The following is a 26,062-nucleotide window of genomic DNA, read 5'->3' on the forward strand; positions in this document are numbered from 1 at the left end:
GGGCGGGCACCGGGAGCCGCCTCCACCCCCTTCCCGGCGGCTGGCAGGGGGAGGCCGCGGTTCCGGGAGGCGCCGGGTAGGGCCGGGGCGCGGCTCCCCTCCTCCCGGTGGCGGGTGTGCGTGATGTCGCAGGGAGCCACTCGCTCTGCAGCGCCGGCAGCAGCAGCAGTTCCGCTGCACCCCTGGGCGAGCCCGAGCCGCCGGCTCCGCTTCCGAGCGGGCGCGGAGCGGGCCGGGCCCTCCTCCCGCTCCGCGGGTGCCGGTGAGGGCGCACCCGCACGCCGCCGGACCCTCCCGACGGAGCCGGCAGGACGGATGAGAGCGGCCCGCGGCCACGGTAAGGCACCGTAAGGCACCGCGGATCGACGGGAGGGGGAGGACACCCGGGCTGCCCCGCCGAAACCGAAAGCCCCGCCGCTGCGGCGTCCGGGTCCCGGTTCTGAGGCGGGCAGGCGGGCGGGGTGTGTGACAGGCCCCGGGGCCAGGCGGCCCGGTGGAGTTGCGGTGCATCCCCCCCACCCCTCGTCTGCAGCGCCGGGAAGGGTCTCCCGGCCACGGGGGGAAGCCCAGGGGCGCCGCGGCGGGAAGCGGTTGTGTGCGAGGAGAGGCGGCCTCGGCGGCAGGAAGCCGAGGAGGAGGAGGAGGACATGTCAAGTCGGCCGGCGAGGAACTAGGCCACAGCGAACCCGCGTTAGGGCTTCGCGGCCCCGCGTCTCGGGCCGAGGCCACAACCAGCGGGTGCGCGAGGCGCTGCCGGCTGGGCCGCCCGCGCCGGGCTCGGCCTCACCGGGAGGGCCCGGGCCCGGCTGCCTCCGGCGGCCGCGGCAGTACGAGGGGCCTCTGCCGAGACAGCCAGTTCTCAGCCCCGTACACGAATACGCGGTTTTGTGGCGGCTGCTCTCCTAAACCAGAACTGGCCGTGACACAGCTGTACCGGTGCAAGGCACTGCACAGACCTGCCCCTCCGTTCCCCTTTCCACCCGCCCTCTGCCCTGGTCCTACCGAAACTCGTCTTTCGTGAACACCTTTGCTTCCCTTTTCTTGGCTCCTCATCGCGTTACCACAGGATCCCTTATGTAACCTGCCGCTGATCTGACACAGGTATTTTCTTTGCTATTTTCAAAAGGGAAAAAAAAATCGTTCCTCCATGAAAAGATGCAACAGCTGAAAAACCTTAGCAGAAAGGAAAGGTTTAGGTGGAGTGAGTTACAGCAGTAGAGCTGAGATGCACTGGCAGCTTTTGAAACATCTTCCACACATGCAATATTTTTGCCCTCAGCTGCAGGTCCCTTCCCTTTATCTCCTGTCACCCATATTGGCAATATCAGCTCTGGTTCCTGTTTGTTATTACCTTCCCTTCTAACAGGCCACAAGCTTTGGTGCTTGCAAACTTGTTCCAGTTATACCTTGCTGCAGTTACTGTTACACCTTTTTTCGTATTACCCTGCTAACGCTCTCAGAAATCCTCCTTGATTGTGCAGGCTACACGAAGTCTACATCAGATCAGTAACAAATCATTAGAATAGAGCAAACTACTTTTGCATGGTGATCGGGCCTGATACAACCTAGTGACCTGGTCATGATTCTGGGAGTTTGTGTGCCCTTTGGGGGTCAGAGAGGAGAACGTAACTACAGCATTAGAAAGAAAAATGCCGCAAACCCACTTACTACACTTTTATTCCCCTCTAAAGAAAACCCAAACATATCAGTGAGGAAAACAAAAAATCCCTCTCTTCTAGCAACCAGTGTTTAAAATTTTCATAATACACATTGGCATTTGTTAAATATGAACTCACCTTAATACAGATGTTCAGAACAATATATTAAAAAAAAATTGCTTTATAATCAATCAGGTATACAGATAAGGGCTACCGCAGAGCACAAACTAACCTGTAGAAGTACATGTAGCTTCTGTAAGGTTAGGCTAAACCAAACTACAAAATTTCTCTTAACCACAGGTACATAATATATGCACTGGTAAATACTGAGGAAACATTTGAATTGCCGTGTATTAACAAAAAGCAGTAAGCTTGGAATGAACTTGAGCCCTTGAGCTTCCCTCCTTGATTTCTTTATCATCTGACATTTTCAGGTAACATCAGCCAATACCTCATGTTAAATATACATATTTAACTATATATATATTATATATATATAAAAATATATATTAAATATATACATATTTAACTATAAGGACTACTTATACTGACATAAGTAGTCCTTGCTTAAAAACCTGTCTAGAGATTGCTTTCCTAGGATATCCATCCCATGAAAAAGTCTGTGTTTGAAATAAGTCTAAAGATCAAAGAGCTTTTACTAAGGCTACCTCACTAAATAACAACAACAAAAAAGTAGTAGCATCCTAATAGTAAAGCATGCCTAATGAGGAGGGTTCCCCCCCATTTTAGGGGAAAATTCCCTCTCTTCAATGTTACCCAGCTCATTTCAGCAGCTATTTTACGATTTCAGAAGTTATTACTTCTGGATTTCAAAGCCTTCCAGTTACAGTGATTACATGCTGCTTGGTAGGAACAGGTATTAGCAACATAAATAGGAACAAGGTCCTATATTGTTACAGTTTGAGACAGGGCTGGTTTTCATTAGGTTATATGGTATTAAACATCAGCCCTAAGCTATCAATATTATTGATGCAACTTTAGAGATTCAGCATTAAAAAATACATATCTAATTTGCATTCACAAGCAATGCACACGCAATTCTCAAGAGTAACTACTACCTGGATGCATAATTACTGTTTGCATTGAAAAAATTTCATAGATATGCAACTTTGAACCAGTTCTTGAAAGGGAGACCCCAGATAAAGAAGATACTAGTTCATGCTGCGTTAGTCTCACGACTGAATTTAGGCCTTTGTACCTGTGACACCCACCCTATCTGCACAACAGTCAGTAGCACCACTGCAGGAAAGCCAGAGAACCATCAGCAGAAATTTCCAGGGAGACAATAGCTCACCTGTGGGAGGAGCAGTGGGTATTCTTGGCACCACTGAATCATTTGTTACTCAACTGTTTCATTAGCTGTAAAGGAATTTAAAAAAAAAAAACAACAAACAAAACAAAAACAAACCACAACAAACAAAATACAACAATCTCCTCTCCCCTAACAGTTATTAAGCATAGCGGAGCTTACCTTTTTACTAAATGAACACAGCCATATCCTTAGTCCTGTGCTCATAACGCAGGCTAGCACTCCAGCAAAATAAAATCTGCATCCTTGTGAAGTCAGGGAAGCCAAAGAGAGAAAACTCTGAGGCAAGCACACTACTCCAGATGAGAGGATGTTCCCTGTCTGTACGACAGCCCATAGAGTATACATAGACTATACATACACTTGGAAGAGGAAGCTCTTGCTTTCTCTCCTCTAGAGGCATGACCTTTTTTTTAAATTAATTTTATTCTTCCCTATTTTGGCTTGTCAGGATTAAACTAACCAGTTTCCAAATCTGCACATAAACATCTCTCTTCCCTCAGACACATATTTTCTGCAGACACTTTCACTACCTCCTTAGTTCCCAGGCTGTGGAAGGAGGCTGTGGTAATTAGGCTGCAGCTGATGATCATAACAACATTGAGCAATCTTTTCAGTTAGAGATTTGATGATACAGGTGTGGAGTAGTTTACAGGAGTCACTTGTTGGTCTGAAAAACTGGGGAATCCCTTTGCAACATTATTTAGAGCTCTTAATTACCCAACTGAGCCAATCTTCTGTTGCTGATAGTGCCACTCTGAAATGGTGCCTTTCTCCTAGCTCTGTGTATCTGTGCCATAGTCACCCAAGAGGAAGGGAAACCAAACAGCCTTGCTAGTCTCTTGGACTTTGACTTTCTCAGCAAATGCTTTCCTTACCTGATGTAAGGTGCTTCAGGTAAAAGTTCAGTGAGGAAGAAAACAGAGCTTGTGGTTTGCACCTGTGCTAGCAGTGCAGTGTGCCAGTGTGTGCTGAAGGTACCGGCTGTTGAGCCTTCTTTTAAGGTTTTAGTACCCAAGAGACACATTAGACAAGAAAGCACCACAGCTTTACCAAAGGCTTAAAATTATTCTGGCATCCACTGGGCTTTACTTAACTACACATTACATAGGCTCCCCCAAGCTCTCTTTTTCTCTTGGGGCACTTAGGAGATACTGCAAACCTTTACAATTTTTGTTCCTTTTCTTTTTGAGGGGCAGGAGCAAAGTTGCTTTATATCCCCACCACAGTCCTTCCTAGCAGTCATCTCCTTAAATTCAGTCAGCTGTAAAAATAAGTTTTCCAGAGAAGCTGGGTTCTTTTCACCCTCCAGAGAAACCTTTTGTTTATTTGTAGCTTCAAGCAAACTCTTTAGAGCTGGATTTGCAGAGATGCCTAAAACATAGGTTAGAGTTATGTAAGTATCTGGACACCTGACAGGCCCCTATTCAGGCAATTTAGAAAATGAGATCCCTATCAGAATTGTTAGGCACTACCAGCCTCTGGGACCACGGCCCTTGATTTTTCTAGGTTTCAGTTTTTGCAGGTGTGAAGTGTAGGAACTGTACCTATATACTGCATATTATATGGCAAAAAACTATTTATTAACAGCACTTTGAGATCTTCAGGTGAAGAAATGGCTTTACATCAACTTAATATAACTCTAATGGGTTGACAGGATAAATCATTGTCATCTTTAGGTCTGATCCTGTGAGAACCACAGCATCTTTGGTTTCAAACTGAGCCCCATTGTTCATAAGAGTCACAAGAGTATACGTTTGTGTCCCACTCCTTACACAGATGATTGTTTAGTGGAACAGCTGAATGCTTGGTGATGACACTTTCTTTTCCTCCTTTATACTACAGGTCCAGAAGCACTAGGGTACTTGATTTTGTTTTAATCACAAACCAACAAAGACTGCAAACATGTCGCTGGAAGACATCCACATGAACACCCAGGATTTGCTTGAAAAAAAATACTTAGATGCTGGAGGATTTGGAACAATTTCTTTATGCTTTCACAAGAAACATGGATATGTAGTGTTAAAAAAAGTGTATACAGGACCCCAGCGCACCGAGTAAGTTACAGATCTTAGTTTTGCTTTTTATCTTTCAGTTAGTCTAAGGAATCCTCTAAACTCAGTGGAAGTAAGTCTAAATAAAGTGTAATAATTTCAGATCTATGATCTTGGAGGGACTGTATATGAGGAAAATAAGACAATACTAGCAGCTGTCCTACAAATTTCCCGCTTTTCCCTCATGAGCCAACTTTTTTAGTTTTAAGTCATTGTTCCAGTGAAGTTCCTATTTTCTATTGCAAGGTGAGCACTACTGTGAATTGTTAAGAATCAAGGGGACTCTTGCACACACATAGGAAATGCAGGAATTCAGTGGGCATATGATATTTTCAAGCTTGCAGATCATTTTCGAGTTGTAGATGTCCACGAGGAACAAAACACACATGAGCTATCAGCAGGACTTATAACCCCACATGTATAATATCAAGAATGCAACCCTCTCCCCCCTGAGAAAAAGCAGAGTGAGCCAAGCCTACTAATTTTATTCAAGGATCAAATTAGCTGTTGATTTCAGTGGATTCAGGCCACGTTGCAGCTCTACTACCTCACAGCCATAACAATTCTAAAATTCTCCCACAAGTCATCCACTAGAGAGGGACAAAAGCCTGTGTTCTTCTGTGTGGGGTTATGATAAATAAATTGTTTTTTATTTTGCCGGTGGAAAGCAAATTAAGAGATTCTAGTAGTTTGCAGACTGCAGGATGAACACAGTTAAAATGGACAAGCGTGCCAGGTTTATTTTGGGGTTTGTGTTTTTCTCACTACAGAGGTTCATAAATTTGTTATTCCTTGAAGTATTGAATCAAAAATTTTAAGCAAATATTTAACTGAGCCTAATGCAAACAAAACAACCACTTTCTTCTCTAGTAGTACAGAGGAACACAGAAGAAGAAAGCAGCTTCCTTTTAAGTCACAGGGTAGGAAAGCATTAGCAAGCAACATAGTCTCAAGATTTTCTTACATCCTTTTGTCTGATGCCTAGAACAGGACCAATAGTAAAAATACCACCCATTCTTCTATTTAATATAATGGGAACCATCCTTCTTTAACACCCTTAAGTGAGTTCCCAGCTGTGTGCCTGTGACTATTGATGGGTTGTATTGAGGCCCAAGGTAAAGAGTTAGGTTTTGAATTCATCCTAAACCAGTAATGATTAGTAAATGTTACCATCATCCAGTATGTGTGTGGATCCCCTGTAATAAATTTGTTTTGAACGTGAATACCAGCCCTTCAGGAAAGAAACTTGTATAGTTCCTGTACAAGAGGTAGTGGAATGTGTCTTGACTGGCCTTGTCCTGATCCCACCCCAGTTCAGGGATTTGGACATACTCAATCAGCAGTGCACCTACAAAAAGAATGCTTATGCACTCTCTGAGAAGCAGGCCTTAAAATCGGGCTCTGCAGACAGTCTCTGTGCAAGGCCTTTGAGCAAAGACTTGAAGAATATAACCTGGCATGAACAAAGCTGTATCAGTTCAAAACCAGCTGAAAGTATGATTCATCCTACAGTGGCTCTAGGAATGTTGACATTTTTGGCCATCCTTTTCATTATGAAACAACAGCATTTTCTTCCCTGTGTTCTTTCTAGCCTGGCACCTAATTTCAGTATCATTTCTGTTTTACAGATACAATGCTTCCCTCCTTGAAGAAGGCAGGATTATGCGCAAACTTCAGCATGACCGCGTGGTAAAACTACTAGGTGTAATTCTGGAAGATGGGAACTACTCACTTGTGATGGAGTATGTGGACCGGGGGAACATGATGAAAGTGCTACAGAAAGTGAGCAGTGAATTGCTTCATCTCTTGCCCTTCCTTAGGGTTGATAAGATGCTTGAAAGGAACAGGATGTTACTGCCATCTCCAGAGAATGGAGTCTTTAGTTTCTTATTATCCTTTCTGTATTAAAGAGCCAGTGGCAGCTCTGCCTTCTCTAGAGACAGCAGAGGACAGCTATGGCTTTCTTAAACATCACAAAGAAGCAGGCCACAGTTACAGATTCAAAGTTATAGAACTGTTTGTAGAGGTATGTGGAGAATTTGCTAGAGAAGAATGCTTCTGTAAATATGGAATGACTCTAGAATTACTTTAATGCAAAAATTCAGATCCTAGAAGGACCTTAGTTCTTTTTTACAATGGCTTGAGCAGAGGTCCTCTTGGGACTGATAAAGGAACTTTCTTAAAGACATTTTTTTAATTTTATGGTTGTAGTAGCATTTTTAAATAGATGGTACTTGTTCTTTGTTTTAGCTCTCGCTGCCTTTGTCAGTGAAAGGGCGTTTCGTGCTGGAGATCACAGAAGGAATGCTTTATCTGCATGAGCAAGGCTTTGTACACAAAGACCTAAAACCAGAAAACATCCTTGTGGACACAGACTTCCACATTAAGGTACTTACTAGAACTTAAATGGAGAAAGCTGGTGATTTGGGTTGAAGAACCCAGTTCAGCTGCATTGGTTAGTATTTTTGATTGGTAGATGAACTCCACTGTAGTCTAGCCAAGCTATTGCTATGAGTGTTAGAGGATCACTGAAGTGTGATGGCCTATACAGTCTCTGAAACTGAGATTTGCATAATCTTCCCCCGACTGTGAGGAAAAAAAAAATCATTAAGGGTATTGAAAAAATGAGTAATATTGTTGAGGATTAATGAACTACCAATAACAAAACAGCTAGAAAGAAGAAACAAACCTTACCATACAGAGATTGAAACAAAATAGAATGTCTTCTGGACTATGTCTTTTGTCCTTTATTGCTGTAATTTCTTCTCCTGCCTTTACCTCTTCCTTTTTATTCTTTTCCTTCTTTTGCCTATTATCTTTTTCTCTTTTGTCTCCTTTTTTCCCTTAGTCATCATTTTTAAATGAAAGACAGCAGCTACAAAAAAAGCAGCAGGACACTACTTCAATGAATGGTTTATAAGCCTGTTCCAAAGCCCTTCTATAAATTTTAGTGGGGTTTTGGATCAGGACACATAGATACAGAGCCTCCTGCTGAATAAACCTGAGTAGAATTTGCAGCAGTCCTCATCAAATGTCCTGTCTCTGGTCAAGGTGAGTTGCTAAAATAATTACCCCATTACAGTTTGAAGCTACAGAATAATTTCCTGTGAAAAGGGCTCTCCCATTTGGTATTTCTCATACATAAATTAGTGAGAAGTTATTTGACAAGGTTAATACAGTTGCAAGTCCTAGCACAGTATGAGCAGCTTGCAGGTAAGAAGTATGAACTATCTTTTTTTCACCAAAAATTTAAAAAAAAAAAAATAATCATAATCTGCTTTAAATGTAGATTGGATAGTTTTTTGGGTTTCATCTTGCCTACCTGGACAGGACCAAACTAGGCTATCATCACACTGCATGACAAACTGAACTGGAACGCAGGATCAAATTCAGAATCAGATCAGACTTCCTTAAGCAGCTTGGTCAAAAGTATAATTTAAGGCAACTGTTTTATGACCTGTCTGCTTGAATGTGTCTAACATTGCCAATATTTATAAAGGGAAATAGTTCTTCTAGGAAAGTGCAGGTGTAGGAAGATTTATATCATATATCTTCCTCTATCACATTAGACCTCCTCTCACTTACAGATACGAACTTGGACTCCTACTTCCTCAGCAGGATGTCACTTACATTTTCCTCTTCCTCTGAGTACATGACCTCTAAATTTAGCCCAAAGCTTCAAAAACTCAAGAGGAACAATAAACTAGTTAGAGGCAACAAGGGAAAAGAAAAACCAGTTAGAAGTGAACCATGGTGTCACCTCGGTTTCATCTGAAGTGACTGGGTTACACAACTCAGTTTGGCAGCTGCCTGTGGCCAAGAGAGGCAGTCCCATTTTCTTCCATTTTTCCTCTCCTGTTGATCTCCTGTTCCTTTGTGTTAGCACTGGTGCTAATCTGACCATCCTACCCTGATTTAGGAAGCCAAACCAGCAGATTACTATTTACCTTGTTGGCAGTGCTGCCCTTCCATTGGGAAGCACTTGGTTCAGCAAGCCAGCTGAGTGCCTTGCGCTCCGTCTTCCCAGTGTCAGGTAAGTGTCAGTGCTGGAACGGGAGGAGGAGAGGGAGCACATGACAGGAGGCTCTGAGGAAAGGAGGGAAGGATTGCTTTTTTCACCATCAGCTGTTAGACTTAGTTGTAAAACTGCACCCTAAGGTTTCAGTAATGTCACCTTGTCAAGTGCACAGTACCCTGTTATCTCTGCTTTGAATTGTTCCATGCTATCCTTTTCCATGTCTCTCTGCCATACACATCACATCATTTTAGATCCTTTTTCTCTTTCTATAGGAAGACCTACGGAAGCTGAGTTAAATGGAATCTAAATGGAAAGGGCAGTAAGGGAGGAGGGATATCTGCCCATCTCATAGATTACTTTAGATTTGAATCTTAGCTCCTTCTCATATGGATCTTCTGTTCTGCTGTGAGCACTGCAAACAGATCTTCAATGTGATTGTCAATATGAGCAAAACCAAACTTTTTTTCTTACATTATGCAATTGTTACAAGTAGAGTTAATAATGCAGGTTCAGCCTAATAGTTCCCAGTTGGCAGTGATGCTTTTAGGAAAAAAACCCCCATAAAACAGCAGTTTGTTTTCCTTTCTTGTAGGTGCATTTTTTGCAGTGTTTCATTTTTAGATAAGTTAAGCTATTAGATAAGTCTAGCTATTCATTACAAAATCGAGCACTGCATGAAATACTTGTTTATCTTCAGCACAGCTCTGATGTGTCTCATTTTTCAGATTGCAGATCTTGGTGTTGCCTCCTTTAAGAACTGGAGTCGGCTGACCCAAGAAGAGACTGTCCGACAGAAGCAAATCAAGAAGACTTGCCAGAATAATGCTGGGACTCTTTTCTATATGGCTCCAGAGCATTTACGCTGTGTTAATGTAAAACCTGTGGAGAAATCAGATGTTTACAGCTTTGGCATAGTGATCTGGGCAATTTTTGCTAACAAAGAGCCATATGAATGTAAGTTAGTTCCAAAAGAACTCTAATCACAAAATTAAATTACAAATGTTAAGCATTTAAAGTTATAAAATCAAGATTAGTAGATTAAATCACCTGTACCCAGGAACAGCACCTGTTAGGCACCTCATGGCCAGTAAGAGGCATTAGTTGCATCATCCATGATTTCTAAATGTGGGCAAGAACATCTGAATTGAAATGCAATCATGAGCCCAAGCTATTCACATACACATAGTGTGGGCATAAACCTGCACGCATTGGCAGAAATTAAGACAAAGGCAGAAGTTAAGAACAGGTCAAGATGGAAGCTTTGATGTACACTCTTTCCTGAGATGGACTAGTTACACATGGTTGTGCTTTTTTTAACAGGCATGGGCACACAGCTAGTTACCACTTCTCAGCTTTGTAGTGCTAATTTCTCAGCACGAAGAAATTTGCTCATGTAGAGCAATAGGAGAAGACTGTGGAATTCCAGAGTAACGTTTATCATTTTAAATTGATTTTTTGCTAACTAAATGGCTAAATGTTGCCTGTGTGGTCATCTTTGTGTTTTGCACCCAGTGCAAAGCATAACCGAGATTCAGGTTCTAAAGAACTAGATCTGTCACCCTTACTCACACTGGGCATGTCTTACATATTAAGGTAAATCTGTGAATCTTAAAATAAATCTCTAATCCATGGAAGTTAGGAAAGTGAATTCAAATTCACTGATGAGAGAGATGTGTAGCTGTAAATCAGTCATCTTTCTTTGTAATCTTCTTTTACATATCCACAAACACACAGGGAGCTGCTTCACTAGTTATTTTACCTACAGAAAGGCAGCAAAACCTATGGTCAGGATCTGATAGGAAATTTTATTTTTCAGATGGTATAAATGAAGCCCAGATTTGCTTTGGCATCATAAATGGAAACAGGCCAGACATAAAGGAGATCACCGATAAATGTCCAGTGGAAATTATTGACTTAATGAAACAGTGCTGGGAGCAAGAGTCAGAGAAACGGCCAACCTTTGCAGGTAAGGCATTGCTTTGGGATTCTTTTTGTTATGTGTCCATCCATAGTTTGTAATGCAGCAAAACAAACGTGAGTGTTTTCCCCTTAAAATATAAATTTTTGCTTTGAAAACAGAAATATCAATTCACGCATCCTGTGAAGCGTGCTCCCTGTACCTTGACTAAAAATGGGATCTGGTCCAACACTTAGAGATTTGAGAAATACAAGTGAGTGGATAGAGCGAAGACACTTTATACCTGCTGATAATGTGTATTCAGCATAGTACAGTCTTCCTGCTGAAACTTCTAGAAAAGCTAGCATCAAGGGACGTAGTAGATCTTGGGTCTGACTGAGAAAATACCCTATCTAAACTAGCTTCAAAAGCTGTCCCAGTTTAGCCTTCCATGAGCAATGCAGCAGCCTTTCACTAGCTAATCATCCTTTGTCTGGTCAGATCTCAAAACCCTTGGAGTCAGTAAAAGTCTTGAATGAATGGTCTGAGAAGGAGACTAAGAGCATTCAGCAAATAAATCAAAATTATCTCCTACTGTCTCTTCTTTCTGCCTCAATATGTACTGCAAAATAACAAAAAAAAAAAAAAAACAACCAACAAGCAGCAAAAAAAACCCCTACACATAACAGGAAATGGAGGTTTCGATTTAGGCAGTGGCACCAAGAGCTTCATATGCAACAGGCATGTACTTAAATACTGAGGAACCCATCTACTATTTCCATATTTAATCTTCATAATCTACTGCTAATGGATTGAGTTTATGCTTCCGTTGGGTCTTAGCTTCTAATTTTCCCATATGCAAAATATGGAGAAACATTTACCATGTTACTAGGTGATTTCAATAATTCCATTTTTAGCAGAGACAGTGTAGTTTATCAAATAGCTGAATGCAATTGAATGTATCTTATTTCTTAAAATGTGGCAACCAGTCTTTTGGCCAGTCAAGTCAAGGAAAGGTTCTGTCAGCCACAGATCATGGACAGAGAGCTTTCACCCTAAAAAGCAACACAACAACAAAAAAATCCCTAGAAGTCATCCTCTTCTTGTTACTATATTAAGGCTAAATGAGGCATGTGAACAGGTTCCAAATGTGTATATAATTTTCCTGTTTCTGACTTCATACAAGTCTTTATTCAATCCTTATCCATCAACATTGTTAACAGTATAAATCCCTTATTTTCCACTGAAAATCACTTTCACTTAGTTCTTTTCTTTTTGCAGAAATTTGTCAAAGATACAAGCCATTCTACTATCAAAATCTAGAAAAAAATATTGAAGATGATCTGAAGGAGTTAAAAGTGAGTAACTTTCTAAGGATTTTAAAGTGTCAGTTCCCCACATCCCCTCTCCCCAACTCCATTACTCCAGTTATGTTCAGATTCTGCCACTTTGAGACTGATCATGCTTGACTGACCCAGTTGCCTTGTGTGATAAAATGGCTGGATTTATGAATGAGGGGAGAGCAGCGCACATCATTTATCTCAACTTCAGGAAGATTTTCAACACTGTTTCCCAAAATAGTCTTATATCCAAGTTTGGACGTTACTGTCTGGATGGAGAGATGAAAACAGGTTGGATGGTGAATCCCAGAGGGTTGTGGTTAGTAGATCCTACTTCACCTGAAGGCCAGTAACAACTGCAGTAGTGCAGGGGTCTACTACACTGGGACCTTCCCTGGTTTACTCCTTTGTCAGGGACCTGGAAAGTGATGGAGCATACTCTCATAAGGTGTGCAGATGACACCAGACTAGGAGGACTGGTCAATACAGTCACAAGGGCAAGGCTACCAGTGCAGGCTGTAGGAAAGGGGTGACAGAAACCTTGTGAAATTCAGAAAGGACAGATGCAATGTGCTGCACCTGGAATAACCCCTGACGTCAGTGCTGGCTGGGATCTGCCTGGCCAGGGAGCAGCGCTGCTGAGAAGGACCCCAGGGTGGTGGTGAGCTGGGACCTGGGCAGCAGCCACAGCCTGCCTGGCAGCCAGGAAGGCCGGCAGCATCCCAGACAGCAGATGAAGCAGATCTGCTCAGCACTTGTGGTTAGTCTGCCATATGAATGGGGCTGAGGGACCAGGGCTATTTCGGCCCAGACATGTCATGGCTGTGGGAAGAAATAAATAGCAGCCTGCCCCTACTTGTGAGGAGTTTGTTGAGAAGATAGAGCCAAGCTCTTTACATACAAGAACAAGAGACAGTGGACATAAACTGAAACAAGAGAGATTCAAACTGGGTGGAAGAGAAAAAACTTTTCTGCATGAGGACAGCTGAGCAGTGGAGCAAGTTACCTAAGGAGGTTGTCCAGCCACCATCACTGGAGATTTTCAACACCCGACTGCACAAAGCTCTGAGCTTCCAACTCTGATCCCGTAGGTGACCCTGTTTTGAGCAGGTGGTGGGCCTGTGGTCCCCCAAGGTCTATTCCCACCTGAATGACATTGATTCTATGATAATACTTTGTAAAAGCTCTTCATATATCCAGATCTCACTGATAAAATAAAATGTTATTCCTCGAGATTAAAAAGTGGCAGAATCTGATTTAGAGTAAGTGTAAAAAACCTCTGTAAATCCTGAGAGCGGAAAGCTAGTTTGCAGTAATAACAGGGAAAATTTGAAATTGTGTTTTTCCTGAGGCCCAGCTTGTTTTCACTTACTTTTCTGGCTGTAGGTTTATAACTTATGATAAAAAGAATGATTTCCTGACTGAAAATAAGAAAATGAGAACTTGTTGAACAATTGGGTTGATTGCAGAACCTTTTCATGACAGATTTCATCAATTTACTCACTTCAGTAGTAGTGACAGCTGTTGGTGAGAACTCCTGGCATTAGGGGTTTAATCTTTGCAGTAAAGTGAGGCTCAGAAGAATACATACCCAGTTATTTTAACTAAGAAAAACAACTTCCTTTGTGAAACCATTCATTTACAGTTTTCTTTAAAGCTCTTCCTTCTGTCACAAAGTCTACAATTGTGCAAATTAAAATTTGTGGTTTAGAGAACCTGTGACATTTATGAAGCACCAGTGACGGTTCAAAGAAGCAGTAAGAGTTTTGCAAAATGAAACTGATGAAACAAATTTCCAGGACTGATTTGACCAAACTAACTCATGATGTGAGGTATAGATGTCTAATTTATGGTAGTGGCCCCAAATCAGGATCATGGCCAGTTATACTAGCTGCATTATCTCTCTGCAAATATACCTCTCAAATCATAGGGACCAAAGGACTTAGAAAATGGGCCACAAGTCTGTTGCTTTCTCAGGAAGGAAAGCATCCATTCCAGTCAGGGCAGAGAACGTGAGTACAGAATCCAAGGCAAGTCAGTTGTAGCGAAGTACTAGTACGGCTTCAGTGGCGATGGGAATTAGAGGGTTTGGGCATAGCCTCTTTTTCCCCCCTCCCCACCAGCAATCATGGAAGCAGAGCCCACAGCCTCCTAAAAGGACCACAGAGTGGTTAAAGTTGGAAGGGACCTCTGGAGGTCATCTGTTCCAACCCCCCTGCTCAAGCAGTTCAGTTAGTCAGGTAAAATCTAAGGACCTAAGGTTGTAATGCACTTTAGAGTGTCATCTTTTGCTTTCAGAAGGAAGTAGATTTTGGGGTAAGACATAGTAGATGTTGATGTGTAATCTGTGAACGTAATTCTTGGGTTTCATTAAAAAACCCAGCAAACCTACTTTTAGAAATTATTTTACGAGTAAGAAGCACTGGGGGAAATTGAGAAATAATTTTGCCAAGTAAAAAAATTTTTTACTTCCAGTGAAGTCTAAATAATGGGAACATCAAAAGAATAGAACAGGAATGGATTTTGCCTTCACTCGGTGAAGTGAGGATGAGGGTTTACAGAAAGGAAGTTGTACTGCATCTGTCTGAAGATTTGCTCCAAACTCCTTGTTCCTAATAGTCTTCATAAAAGTCAATGTGACCATACCTGAATGTAAACCTTGTTCCTCACCTCTTCCCTGTTAAGGTACTTAATAAATAGAGATCCACAAAACAGGATGCACATTTGCTACCTTTACCTCAGCAGCGTCCTATCACCGAGATTGCTTGCAGAAAGTCTAGCTGTTAAGTACAAGACAGACAATCCAAAACCACTCTGTCTGGATTAAGCTCATACTTGTGTAAGCAAGGGTATTGTTTGGCCAACTCAGAGTATTTTATACTGCAGTTGCAGTCCTTCTCCCTTCACTGAAGAAAAGATTTTGCCCATCTGTAGCAAGGCAGTGGTCATTTTCTGTCAGGCTCTGCTCTCTGTAAGAGCATAGGATCTCTTCCCACAGATTTCACAGAATCTGTTCATCCAGGTCACTTCACTGTGAAGCTCTGCTGTCCTATTCTACAGGTACTCCCTTTGCTTAAGCTTTTGCCTTAACTTGATTGTTTGTTCTTTCTTACATGCAGAAAATGTGTCCTGAGTCAAATGAACTGCTGAATAGGATGCAGTCCCTTCAAATAGATGCTATAGCAGAAGATACCAGTAATGGTCAAGTAGGTAAGTCACTTACCAGCACATCATTATTCTGTGTATTTTGCCAAAGATAGTTGTGTACATGTACAAAGTAAGCAATCTTACCATTAAGGGGCTATGAAGAGACTCAATTATTCAGTGCTTCAGAGAGAACTGTAATCACCAAAGAGATTAAATTTGCTCCCAGGCTCCCAAAAGTCATACTTACTGTTTTGAATTTTCCACAGTCTATGGTTGGAACCCATTTCATTTCACAGTCTTCTTGCTTTCCTCTCCCATGACAAACATTTTGTTTAACAGTAGATTTTTCAATGGTTACTTTGATGATTACTTTTCACACTTGATCTTTCTTCCCATCCTTTTAGTTATGCCAACTGCTTGGTCTGTAGGCTTTAGTTTCATAAAGACTTCCCTTTTTCCCACTCTAGCCTTTCTTATGAATGCTCTGAATACAGCCAGGACACACAATTATAACATATTCCTTTGATTATGAGCTTGCTCTCTATGGCGTCTATCTGAGGAATATTAATAGATTAATTTTCTCTCCTTTCATATTTTCTATCAAAACTTGGATGAGTTGCATGTTTCATGGTTTTATAGCGCTGTCGCACTAATACGTGATAATACAGTTACAGTTTTGTAGTATTGTATCTGGAATTCTTTTACCAAAGTTTCTTTATGGCAAAAGATACAGAATCATATTTGCAACACTGATTTACAAGCCACAAGATCAAATTCAATAGAAATAAAATCTTGTTAAGTTTGCTCACACCATTTGTAAGACATTATTAAATGAACAATGTTAAACTGTAACATTCAACTAATAAACCTTCCCCAAGCTAGGTTTGCCATAACTGTTCTCAGTAGAACTGATGGACTTAGTAGGGCAGCCCCACTGCTATATTTTTAAATTAATATAATTACATTTTCCTATCAGAAATAATCACTTGTGACTTCAGCTGATTACAGATTCTCTTGTGTTTTAAGTACAGAAGGCTTTATTGGGAATCTACGCTGCAGAAAGATACTGTCTTAACAACATGTCAGTCAAAGTCAGGTTTTTTCCTCCAGTCAGTGGCATTACTCAGGCAGTGGTAGTGAAAGATATCCCACAGGATCTGTTCAAACATCTCAAGCTTGCCCTGGAGAATGGATGCCATATAGTTTATGTTAATACTGAATTGCTAACAGCCATCACTTTTGATGAGGTTGTTTCTGTATTAGTTTATTCCTCCCACGCCCCCTCTAGCAGCAGTAACAAAAGAAGCAGAGCCAGTGAGTCTGAAGATGTACTAATATAGAGCCATCAGAAGGAACTAGTTTTGGTCCTGCCCAATAGGAACTGAATTCATGTAGTTTGGAAAGAAAAAAAAAAAAAACAACAACAGTTCACTGGCATTATCTGAGCTAAATAGAATCACATACATATGCTATATTCCAATTTTATAGAGGTCAGTAAGAGTCCCTTGCTTTAGGCAATGTACAGTGTTTTCTAGACAACTGTGAAGCTTTCAGGCTTTTTAAGAAAGTGTCTGTAGTCCTGCCTTTAAAAACACAAGAACAGGTAGTAACAAGCAGATTTTTACATTCTTCTTTAGTCTTGGAATGCTGCAATATGATCCAGATCATAACACAATCTAGTTCAAAACTGAATTAGAGTGCCCTTTGATAGTGAGAATTAGTTTGAAAGATGTAGATGACACAGACTATTTTATGTTAGGCATTACTTGTAAAAGTGTATTCTTTGAGACTATGAAGAATAAACTAGACAAAAAGGATTCATCACAAAATACCCAGGTGGGATATTTGACATAATCATTTGCAAACATGATTTTAATGACAAACCATTTGTGCTGTATAAAGTAACACCTATCACAGTGGTGTTATTTTCCATCCTATTACACACCAGTTTTGCACTGATTAAATACCAGTTAACACCAGTGGGGAGACACTATTAAATCAGACCCTGCAAATGCCTCCAGGAACTGTTTGTTTCAGCAGTTGAGAACTTGATATCAATATAAGCAGAGTATGCAGTGAATTCTGACACCACTTGGCTAAGGGAGATTTTGACACTGAAAGCTTCAACAAGCTTGTACTTCACAGCTAAAGATCTGTAATAGTAACTTACTGTATTTACTGTAATCAGTAAAGGCATTGTATAAAACAAAACACAGTTTATATATTACTGTAATATTAAAGGTAGATTAATAGATTCTAGTGTCATCACAACAAGTTATATACTTGCATCTGGATGTATTTCAAACATTTAATTTTCCTCCCTTTCAGATCAGCCTAATTCTCTACACAGCTCTCAAGGTCCTGTAACCAGTCAGGTTAATGAGGCCCTGTTTGCTGCCTCCCCTAAGAACCAGCCTGTTGAGAGTTGTGAGACCTCATTTACACCTGCTGATAATCTAGAAGGAAAACTTCAGCTTGAATACAACTACCATGTATTCGGGAACCGGATGGATAAAGCAGTTCCACCTGTAGTATGCACCCCTGAAATGAGAGAGGAAGAAAGGAGACGAAGAGTTTCCTATGATCCGTTTGCAAAGTCACCTACACCTCAACAGAGTGAACTGTATCCAAGAGCGGAAAAAACAGGATCAAACACTAACCCATATTTTTGGCCACAGCCAGCTGCAACACCGCCAAAATGGGGAGATGCAGATTTTTTTTACGGGACAAACCCTAACAATCTTCTAACAAGAAACTCAGCTCTCTATGGATTGTGTTCAGCCAGTACCTTTAGCCTAAGTAAACCTCCTGTGCCTGAATCTGGCCCAAACCTGCAGTCACAGATCAGCGTAAACTGGTATCCAAACAATGCAGAGACAGAATCAGGTGAGATTCCTCCTCCTCCCCCATCACCTATGTTTCTGAAGACACACTTGTTCTCTAAAAATGAAGTGGTCAAGAGTGTTTTGTAGCTTATGTAACAACCACATGCTTATTGCTAACAGTTGATCTGTGACAAAGCAAAGGTGAATTTATTTCTCTGTTTCTTTGAAGTTAACTCAGGTCGCTAAAATGCACTAGTTTCAACTTCATTATGCTGATTTCAGGCTATTAACTTCAAGGGAACCATTTCTAAAACATCACTGTAATAGAGGATCATCAGGTCCAGTGTGTAACCCTTCAGCTACCAACCAAGTAACAGCAGGCATCAGGTACTGCTACAGCAGCTACCAAAACCAAGAGCTGCCACCAATCATTCTAAGAAAGTGAAGGCGAATTTCTGACTCTCAAAAATGTAGTACTCATACCATAGGTTCTGCTTGTGTGAAAATAACATTTGTAGCATTTCAGAAAATAGATGGGTATTTTTAGCTTGATTTGCAGCAAAGAGAATCCTGAGCTCAGGTATCCAACAAGGAGCTAAGACTCATAATTGGTTTCTCTAGAAAGCTCTGCCTGATGCTGATGGGGAGCTTCTGTTGGTATTTGCTAGTGAGCTGTGGAGTAGAAAGGTATGGACACAAGGAAAACAACACTGAGCACTGACAAAAAGTATAAATTATAACTAGAGTCTCTGAGATGTAATTTTTGGCAACTAGAGGTAGCACGAGGTATGTTAGGCTGCTCCTACTAAATACTGGATATTTTTAGCGTGGCATTCTTTTCCAGATCATCTCACAAGAAAAATCAAAGATGCATAGCTGTTTACAGGCAGAATGCCACAAAGGTGTCACTCTGATAAATTATTTATGCAGAGGCTGTGATTAGTTGTTTATGTGAGTTTATTTAGCGAAATGAATCTGAGAGCTGTCGTGTCAGAAGACAGGGATTGGAACTGTGGACATCACTAATAAAGTAAAATCTTCTCTTTGAAAAAAAAAACCAAACAGTTATTATAGGGAGGCTGTATGCAATAGTGTGGAAGATACCAGACTGAGAAGCAGAAGAGCACTGCACTGCACCTCTTCCATTGGCTTGTTGGGTGACCATAACCCAGTCACTCTTACTGCCCCATGAGTTGCAGAGCTCATCCGTGGGCATCCAAATCAATTACTGACCTAGGCAGAAAGTTACATCTCTGCTGGACATTGCTGCTACCAGCAGAATATGCAGTGGCGTCCTGTGGCTTTGTGAGAGCTGGTCACAACCAGTGTGCTAATGCAAACTACAGTCAGTCTTAGCAGTAAGCAGTAGCAGCATGCTTGAGAGTTTGGTATTTTTCAGTTTGAATACCCAATACGAGGCAGCTCAGCCCATAACTACGCTGTGATCCTGCACTGCCATCTACTAGCCAGGTGTTCATATACCCACATGGAAGCCCACTGCCCTCACTGGCATCCAAGGATGGTTAAGGCTGTTAGTCATTGAGCAAAACCACAGTAAGGTCGTTGCTTTAACTAGAGTTATTCAAGGGGATACAATCCTGTTGATTAAAAAGCTTCTCATTTCTTTCTTTGTATTTAAGAGCACAATGTACTCATACTGTTACAAACATGGCAATCATTTTTAAGTGTATTTGCTTTTTTATTTACAAATGCTTTTGGCACTTTTTTTGTCTTCCCTCTTTGTTTAGGCAACAAGGATTCCACTTCTTTCACAAGGGGAACTTTTGCGTACTGTCCTACTGCACCCAGAGGAAGTACAGGTAAGTGCTGTAGCCTTCTTCTGTCCTGGTAGCAAACAGGCTATGTGTTGCATCCTGATCAGTAAAGTGAAAAACCTCAGGATCTTGAAATGATTTATGTTATTGCTTAATACCTCTAACCATAGCTGAAGTTATCAGTACCAGTATGTAAAACTAATTCCTGTCTCTAGCAGGACCTGTACACACCATGTGTATCCAATGGATCAAGAGCAACATCTTTTATGTAAAAGAGCTTTTAAAAACATGAAGGCATTGTTAAGATCTCCTGCACACCTAAACCAGTCACTTTCTTAGATTAAACTTCAAGTTGCTGTGATTCTACCCAACTCCTGAATCATACATGCCTTTGGAACATCTGTCGTCTCTTGCTCTGCATTTTTAATACAAATCTAACTGCAGGCTTCATGCTGATCAGCCTTCCTTGGGGCACAGGTCTCTACAGTTCAACTGTCTTAAACCCTGACATTCTCTTCAGTCCTTCAGGAGTTGTCAATACATGCTCCTTTCAGGTTGTGTTGCCTGGGACACCCTGAACTCTTCAATTAACCCTTTCAAGGCTTTTCCAGTTTGTGAGTGGTTTACACTTACAAAGAAAACTTCCAGGAGCAGGTTTCTGTCTTCTTGACTGTACGCCCCTTAGAGTCTTTAGGTGATAACCCAAACATGACAAGCAAGCAAAGTGTAGAGACTTGGGAAAGGATATTTACAAGCACAGTAACTTTTACTGTTAATATGGACAAAGCATTTGTACATGTTTTCGTATCTTGTGCTAGATTAATTTTGTTACCAGATAAGAAAATAGCAAACACATGAGATTGTTTCATTTTTTTAGCTAAAATATGAACTTATTTCCTGGGTCCTTCATCTCAAAAAACCCAAAAGGATACAGGAATCATAATACTTCGAGACATGATAAAATGTATTCCTTTTGTGCAACTTCTAGAAATTAATCATGCATATGTATAAGTATTTCTGACTAGCAGTTTCAGATTAACAGACATTAAATACGTTTAGTCAGATTTTCATGCATGACCATAGATCTCCACACTTCACAATTGAGTGTGTAACAAGGATGTTCATGCATCTAACCATCATTTTGGGTGATTAAATACAGAGCTTGGTCTGTTATTTTAGGTATCTGTACTTCGATTTTAGACCCAGGTTGTGATATTTACCATTTAAACTAGAGTTAGAATGTTTAATGGATGTTTATTCAGAGTTCAGAAAACATTGTCAAGAGAATAAAAACCTGACATCACCTAACATGACTAGTTACTTAGTTTCGTGTTATGCATGCAAATCAGGCAACTGTAGGCAAAAGACACCAAATTAGGTGTTTAACTAATACATACAAGTAAACCACAGATGCAAGCTCCCAGAGGTACACACAGTTTAGCTGTGCAAATACATGTTGACTTTTATTACTGAGGATTCAGGCCTTAAAATAAAGGAGTAGGGTGTTTTGGTAAGATATCTTAGAAAACATTCTAGTCTTGCCTCAGAACCAAACGTACAGAACAGGGGAAAAATAAGAAAAACAGTACTGCACTGTGATTCACTGTGAAAACAGATACCAGCTGAAGAATATACTCCTAGATAGCAGGCATGAAATACATTGTGAAACAGATGCCATCAAGACAGCACAATATAACATGGAGTATAGAAACCTTATAAGCAACTAGAAATTATTTTCTGTAGTCTCACAGAACTTTGAGGTTATAACTGTAAATGTGAACTTACATCTATGAAAAGGAAAGTTGAGAGGCGGAAGTAAGGCTTTTAAGATTTAAATGAGAAGTGCTTCCAAGTAAAGACTGACCTCTTGAAGCTGTTAGTTGACAAAAAGCAAGACTGCTGCTACACATTCCTAAAGCACTGGGAATATTATTTACAGTCTAGTGACTACCAGCATGTAAGCCCTGGTTATGGCACTTTGTCATAGAATAGAATAAGATGGGCTTTCACTAAAGTACATTTATGTCACACTGCATGATGAAAATATGCTCACAGTTGCCAGTAAATGTCCATTTCTACATTATTTGCAATAAAAATATTGAATGAGTTCCTTATTAGTAAAACATTCTTCCTCCTTACCTCCTCCTTATGTTACTTCTTGAGATTTTGAACCATATGCAGTTGTTCATAAAATTGTGTAAAATTCCCTTATACAGAAGATTCAGTCAAGTACAACATAAGTAACAGTTCTGGAATTCAAATTGGATCTTACAATCACATGAAGATTGAAGAGCAGAATCAACACAACAGCACTTCCCCTGTTGCTACAGAAGCAACTTACATGTATTATGAAGCAATGGGTATATTTGGTAAGATAAATATCTCCCTAGTTTTGATGTATTCTTCTCATGTATTTAACTGAGAATCATTTGGTTTGGAATGTGTGAAAGCAGTTCAGCTTTCTCTGTCTTATACTTGAGAAATAATTGGGTCCTTTTCTACTACATACGTAAGAGTGTATAAAATAAGTAAGGGTTTGTGCTAATACTGTTCTGTAATACCATTTGTTCTGTAGTTTCATGAACTCTCACTAGACACCAGATACAAGTGTAGTTGTATATGCATCACAAACAAGAGGAATAACAATACTCAGATTAGCAGAAGCAAGGTTAGGATTGGTGGTCCTCACCTGACTTACAGTTTAAATCATTGAATATCCTGAGTTGGAAGGGACCCATGAGCATCATCAAGCCCAGTGCCTGACACCACACAGGGAAACCTAAAAGTTAAGCTGTATATCTAAAGAGCATTGTCCAAATGCTTCTTGAACACTGACAGGCTTGGGGCCACAACTGCTTCATTCAAGTAGAAATTGGAAGATTTTAAAATTGAATTTATTGTCATTGGTCAATAGTGAATGAAATTATCCCTGTGTATCCCTAAGTAAACAAATTAATAGTGTCCCAGAATATAAAACATACCATACAGGCATCAGTCAGCTGTATAAGAACTATAGGAAGGAGCTTTTCAATTTTCCAGGTTCAGATGATAAACTGTGAAAGCCTCAGATCAAAAAGCAAGTCCAGCAACTGACCTGTGAATACATGTGTTCTTACTGGGAGTTTCTTTCCTGTCATCACTGGGTAATACTGCCTCCATGAAACCCACTTCCGATTATATCACTAAAATACTATCTCCAGATATTACCAATAAGTAGTTTGGGGAGGACAGGCAAGATAGTGAAAGGAACAGAAGTGTTAAACAATGCTATTTTCTTACACTCTTTTTCTTTTTGCAGACAATACTACTGTCCTGACCGAGAAACATCTGAATCTAGTGAGAGAAAAGTTGGCTAAACAGTGGAAGCACTGTGCTCGTAAACTGGGGTTCTGTGATCCTGAGATTGATGAAATTGATCACGACTATGAACGAGATGGACTAAAAGAAAAAGTTTACCAAATGCTGCTTAAGTGGGTAATGAGGGAAGGCTCTAAAGGTGCTACAGTTGGAAAGCTTGCCAGGGCCCTCTTTGGCTGCCAAAGACTGGATCTCCTTACTAGTTTGATGCAAATCAACGAGGAATAAGTTAACTGAGAACTGGGGAAAAATGAGGGTATTTTTTCCTGAAGACCTTCCAATAACAAGTAATCATTCTGAACAGAGTTTCTGGAGCTCTCCTTTTTGCACAGACTTTTTGGAACACACTTGTTCTGCCAAGCCATGAATAACTCTAGTAAATCAAAACATTTATGTCAATATAATAGGGTCTTCCAGAGGATGAAAGAAAATAAGCATCTTCCTTCCAAATAAAATGATTGTCTAAAGATAACAACAAAATGCAATACAAATACTGATTCAAGGAGAATGTGTTATACAAAATTCCTAGATTCTGTCTTGAAACACATTGGTACCCTTGTCCGGTTGTGAACAAAAGCATATCATTTCAGCAAAGCTAATACATCAGTAATAACATGTGGAAGACTGACACACTCCTTGAAAAACTTGGACAGAAAACAAAATCAACTTGTAAATTTTGCCATAAGTGCCAACACTTACAAGAGTACTAGCCCAGATTGCTCTGTGATTTTTAAATGTTTTAAATCTTTTTAATAATGTTTATTAAATACAGATGTCTAGAATTATGCAGAAGAGCAATGTAAATAAAAGCAAAAATTATTTTTGGCTTTAAAAGTAGATAATTGATAAAATACTCTTCTTTCACAGGTCAATATTGCATTGGATTTTTACATTGCTTGATAGAAAATATTTTACATAACTTTCTCACCTGCTTTATGAAATAGTGAAAAAATAAATTCTATCATTTATGCAATCCAAAGTAAAAATTTGGGAATATGAGAGCTCTGGGAAGGTACCTTATTACCACATGACAGAAGACCCATTCTCTTACTCACTCTGGGGGCTCAGAGCATTACTAGTTTCTAAATCTCCTAGGTTGCATTTATACTAGTAAATTAAACATGCCTGGGAATGTTCCTGGGTTCTGAGGTTAACTGGCATGCTGCAGCCTGCTGCCAGGATAGCAAATTCTTTAAGCCCCCAAAATACTGTGCAAGGGCTATTTTGCGGTGCTGAAGTTGTGTGAGGGAACAGAGGAACAGCTCTGGAGCATAGGCAATGGTATCCCCATGCCTGGGAACGTTCCTTGCCATTCTGACTTACTAGTATCGACATAATCTCAGTGTGCAAGATCTATGAAAGAATTACCAAGCTGTAAATTTTTATGCCTAAGAAAAACTAGGGCAAATTCTTCCTATGAAGAACAGTACCTCCTACTTCCATCAAATCTACAAATATTTTCATCAGATGTTTTGGATCAGGTCATTCTTTATGCTGTAGAAAAAGGAGGAAGTGTTCAGTAGCTTCTGGCTGTCAAAAAAGTTTAATACAATTCAGGTGACATTGCAGATGGTATGGGAGACAACCAAAAACTGAAAGCTAGAAGCAAATCTTTCAGCACAGTGCTTACTGAGCTCGATCACAGAGAAGAAGAGTCAGCTTCCTAGGCATAAAATATAAAGTACTACAAGTTCTTCAGCATATTGTGGAAAACCACATAATAGGACCCAATGCCTGGAAGCTGCAGCCAGGCATGCCAAAATTAGAATACATATTTAATAATAGGGATGATTAACTACTGGAATAAACTACCTAGGGAGTCTGTGGATCCTCTTGATATCTTTTAATTAAGACTAGTCTTGTTCCTTAAGATGGATATAGTCAAAACTAAAGCTATCGGTCGCAATACAATGTTAACTGGGTGAAGTGGAAAAGGTAATGGTGTATAAGAGGTCCAAAGAAATGAGCGCTCTCCCCTGGCCTAAAAAATTTACAGAAATGTTAAGTATGGCAGAGAGATCAGCAAGTATGGCAGAGAGATTAGCTAATATTAACTTACTGGGTTGTTTATTTCATCTACCAATTCTACTACACACACCCCAAAAAAAAAAATAAAAAATTAAAAAATCACGGATAGATTTGATTTTTGAAAAACAACCTATTGTGACATATCAAAAATGCAGGAAAATAACGGGGGCAAAGATGAGAGAGGGAGATATATTATGACACATATCAGATACCCTTCATGGCAAAACAAAAGAAAGGACAGAACGGTAATATCACATCAAACTGGCAAGCTATAAGCCCCAAGGACAGAGGTGGCAGTAATACAGCAACCTGGCAGAGATTTTTCATAAGATTGGTGAGGCGCAAGCCAGGGAGAAAGAGGCTGCGGATTGCAGCAGCAGACTTCCTTCTCACAGTCTCTCCTTTAAGAACGTACGCAGCAGGCAAACTCATCCACTTACACACAAGAACATTATGTTTTCCTATTTTAAGAGAGCTTTGAGATTTTAGATCATGGATTTATTGCTAGTTGAGTTCTGCTCACAGAAGGTACAAGTTTAATACATTAAAGAGTTCCCTACCTAGAATTCTCGTGTTCTTTGGAATCACTTGCTTTTGCTTTCTCCTTTACTCTAGGCAACAAGTCTAGGAGCT

General features: G+C 40.4%; 1 protein-coding gene across 2 annotated transcripts; it reads left to right on the top strand.

Moving 5' to 3' along the window:
* Positions 1 to 41: 41 nt before the first annotated feature.
* RIPK1 (receptor interacting serine/threonine kinase 1) lies at positions 42 to 26,022 on the top strand. 2 transcript variants are annotated; one of them, XM_074899600.1, is made up of 12 exons: positions 42 to 337; positions 4,834 to 5,045; positions 6,671 to 6,824; positions 7,293 to 7,430; positions 9,786 to 10,014; positions 10,877 to 11,026; positions 12,239 to 12,315; positions 15,417 to 15,507; positions 17,773 to 18,330; positions 20,018 to 20,089; positions 22,261 to 22,413; positions 23,343 to 26,021. In XM_074899600.1, the coding sequence occupies exons 2-12, from the start codon at positions 4,894 to 4,896 to the stop codon at positions 23,627 to 23,629; spliced, it is 2,061 nt and encodes a 686-aa protein (XP_074755701.1). In that variant the 5' UTR covers positions 42 to 337; positions 4,834 to 4,893; the 3' UTR covers positions 23,630 to 26,021. The 2 variants fall into 2 exon arrangements, with proteins under 2 accessions (XP_074755701.1, XP_074755702.1); XM_074899601.1 differs by lacking the exon at positions 22,261 to 22,413 and having other exon boundaries at positions 23,343 to 26,022.
* Positions 26,023 to 26,062: the final 40 nt, after the last annotated feature.

Source organism: Athene noctua, chromosome 2, assembly GCF_965140245.1.
Source record: "Athene noctua chromosome 2, bAthNoc1.hap1.1, whole genome shotgun sequence".
NCBI classification, from domain to species: Eukaryota; Metazoa; Chordata; class Aves; order Strigiformes; family Strigidae; genus Athene; species Athene noctua.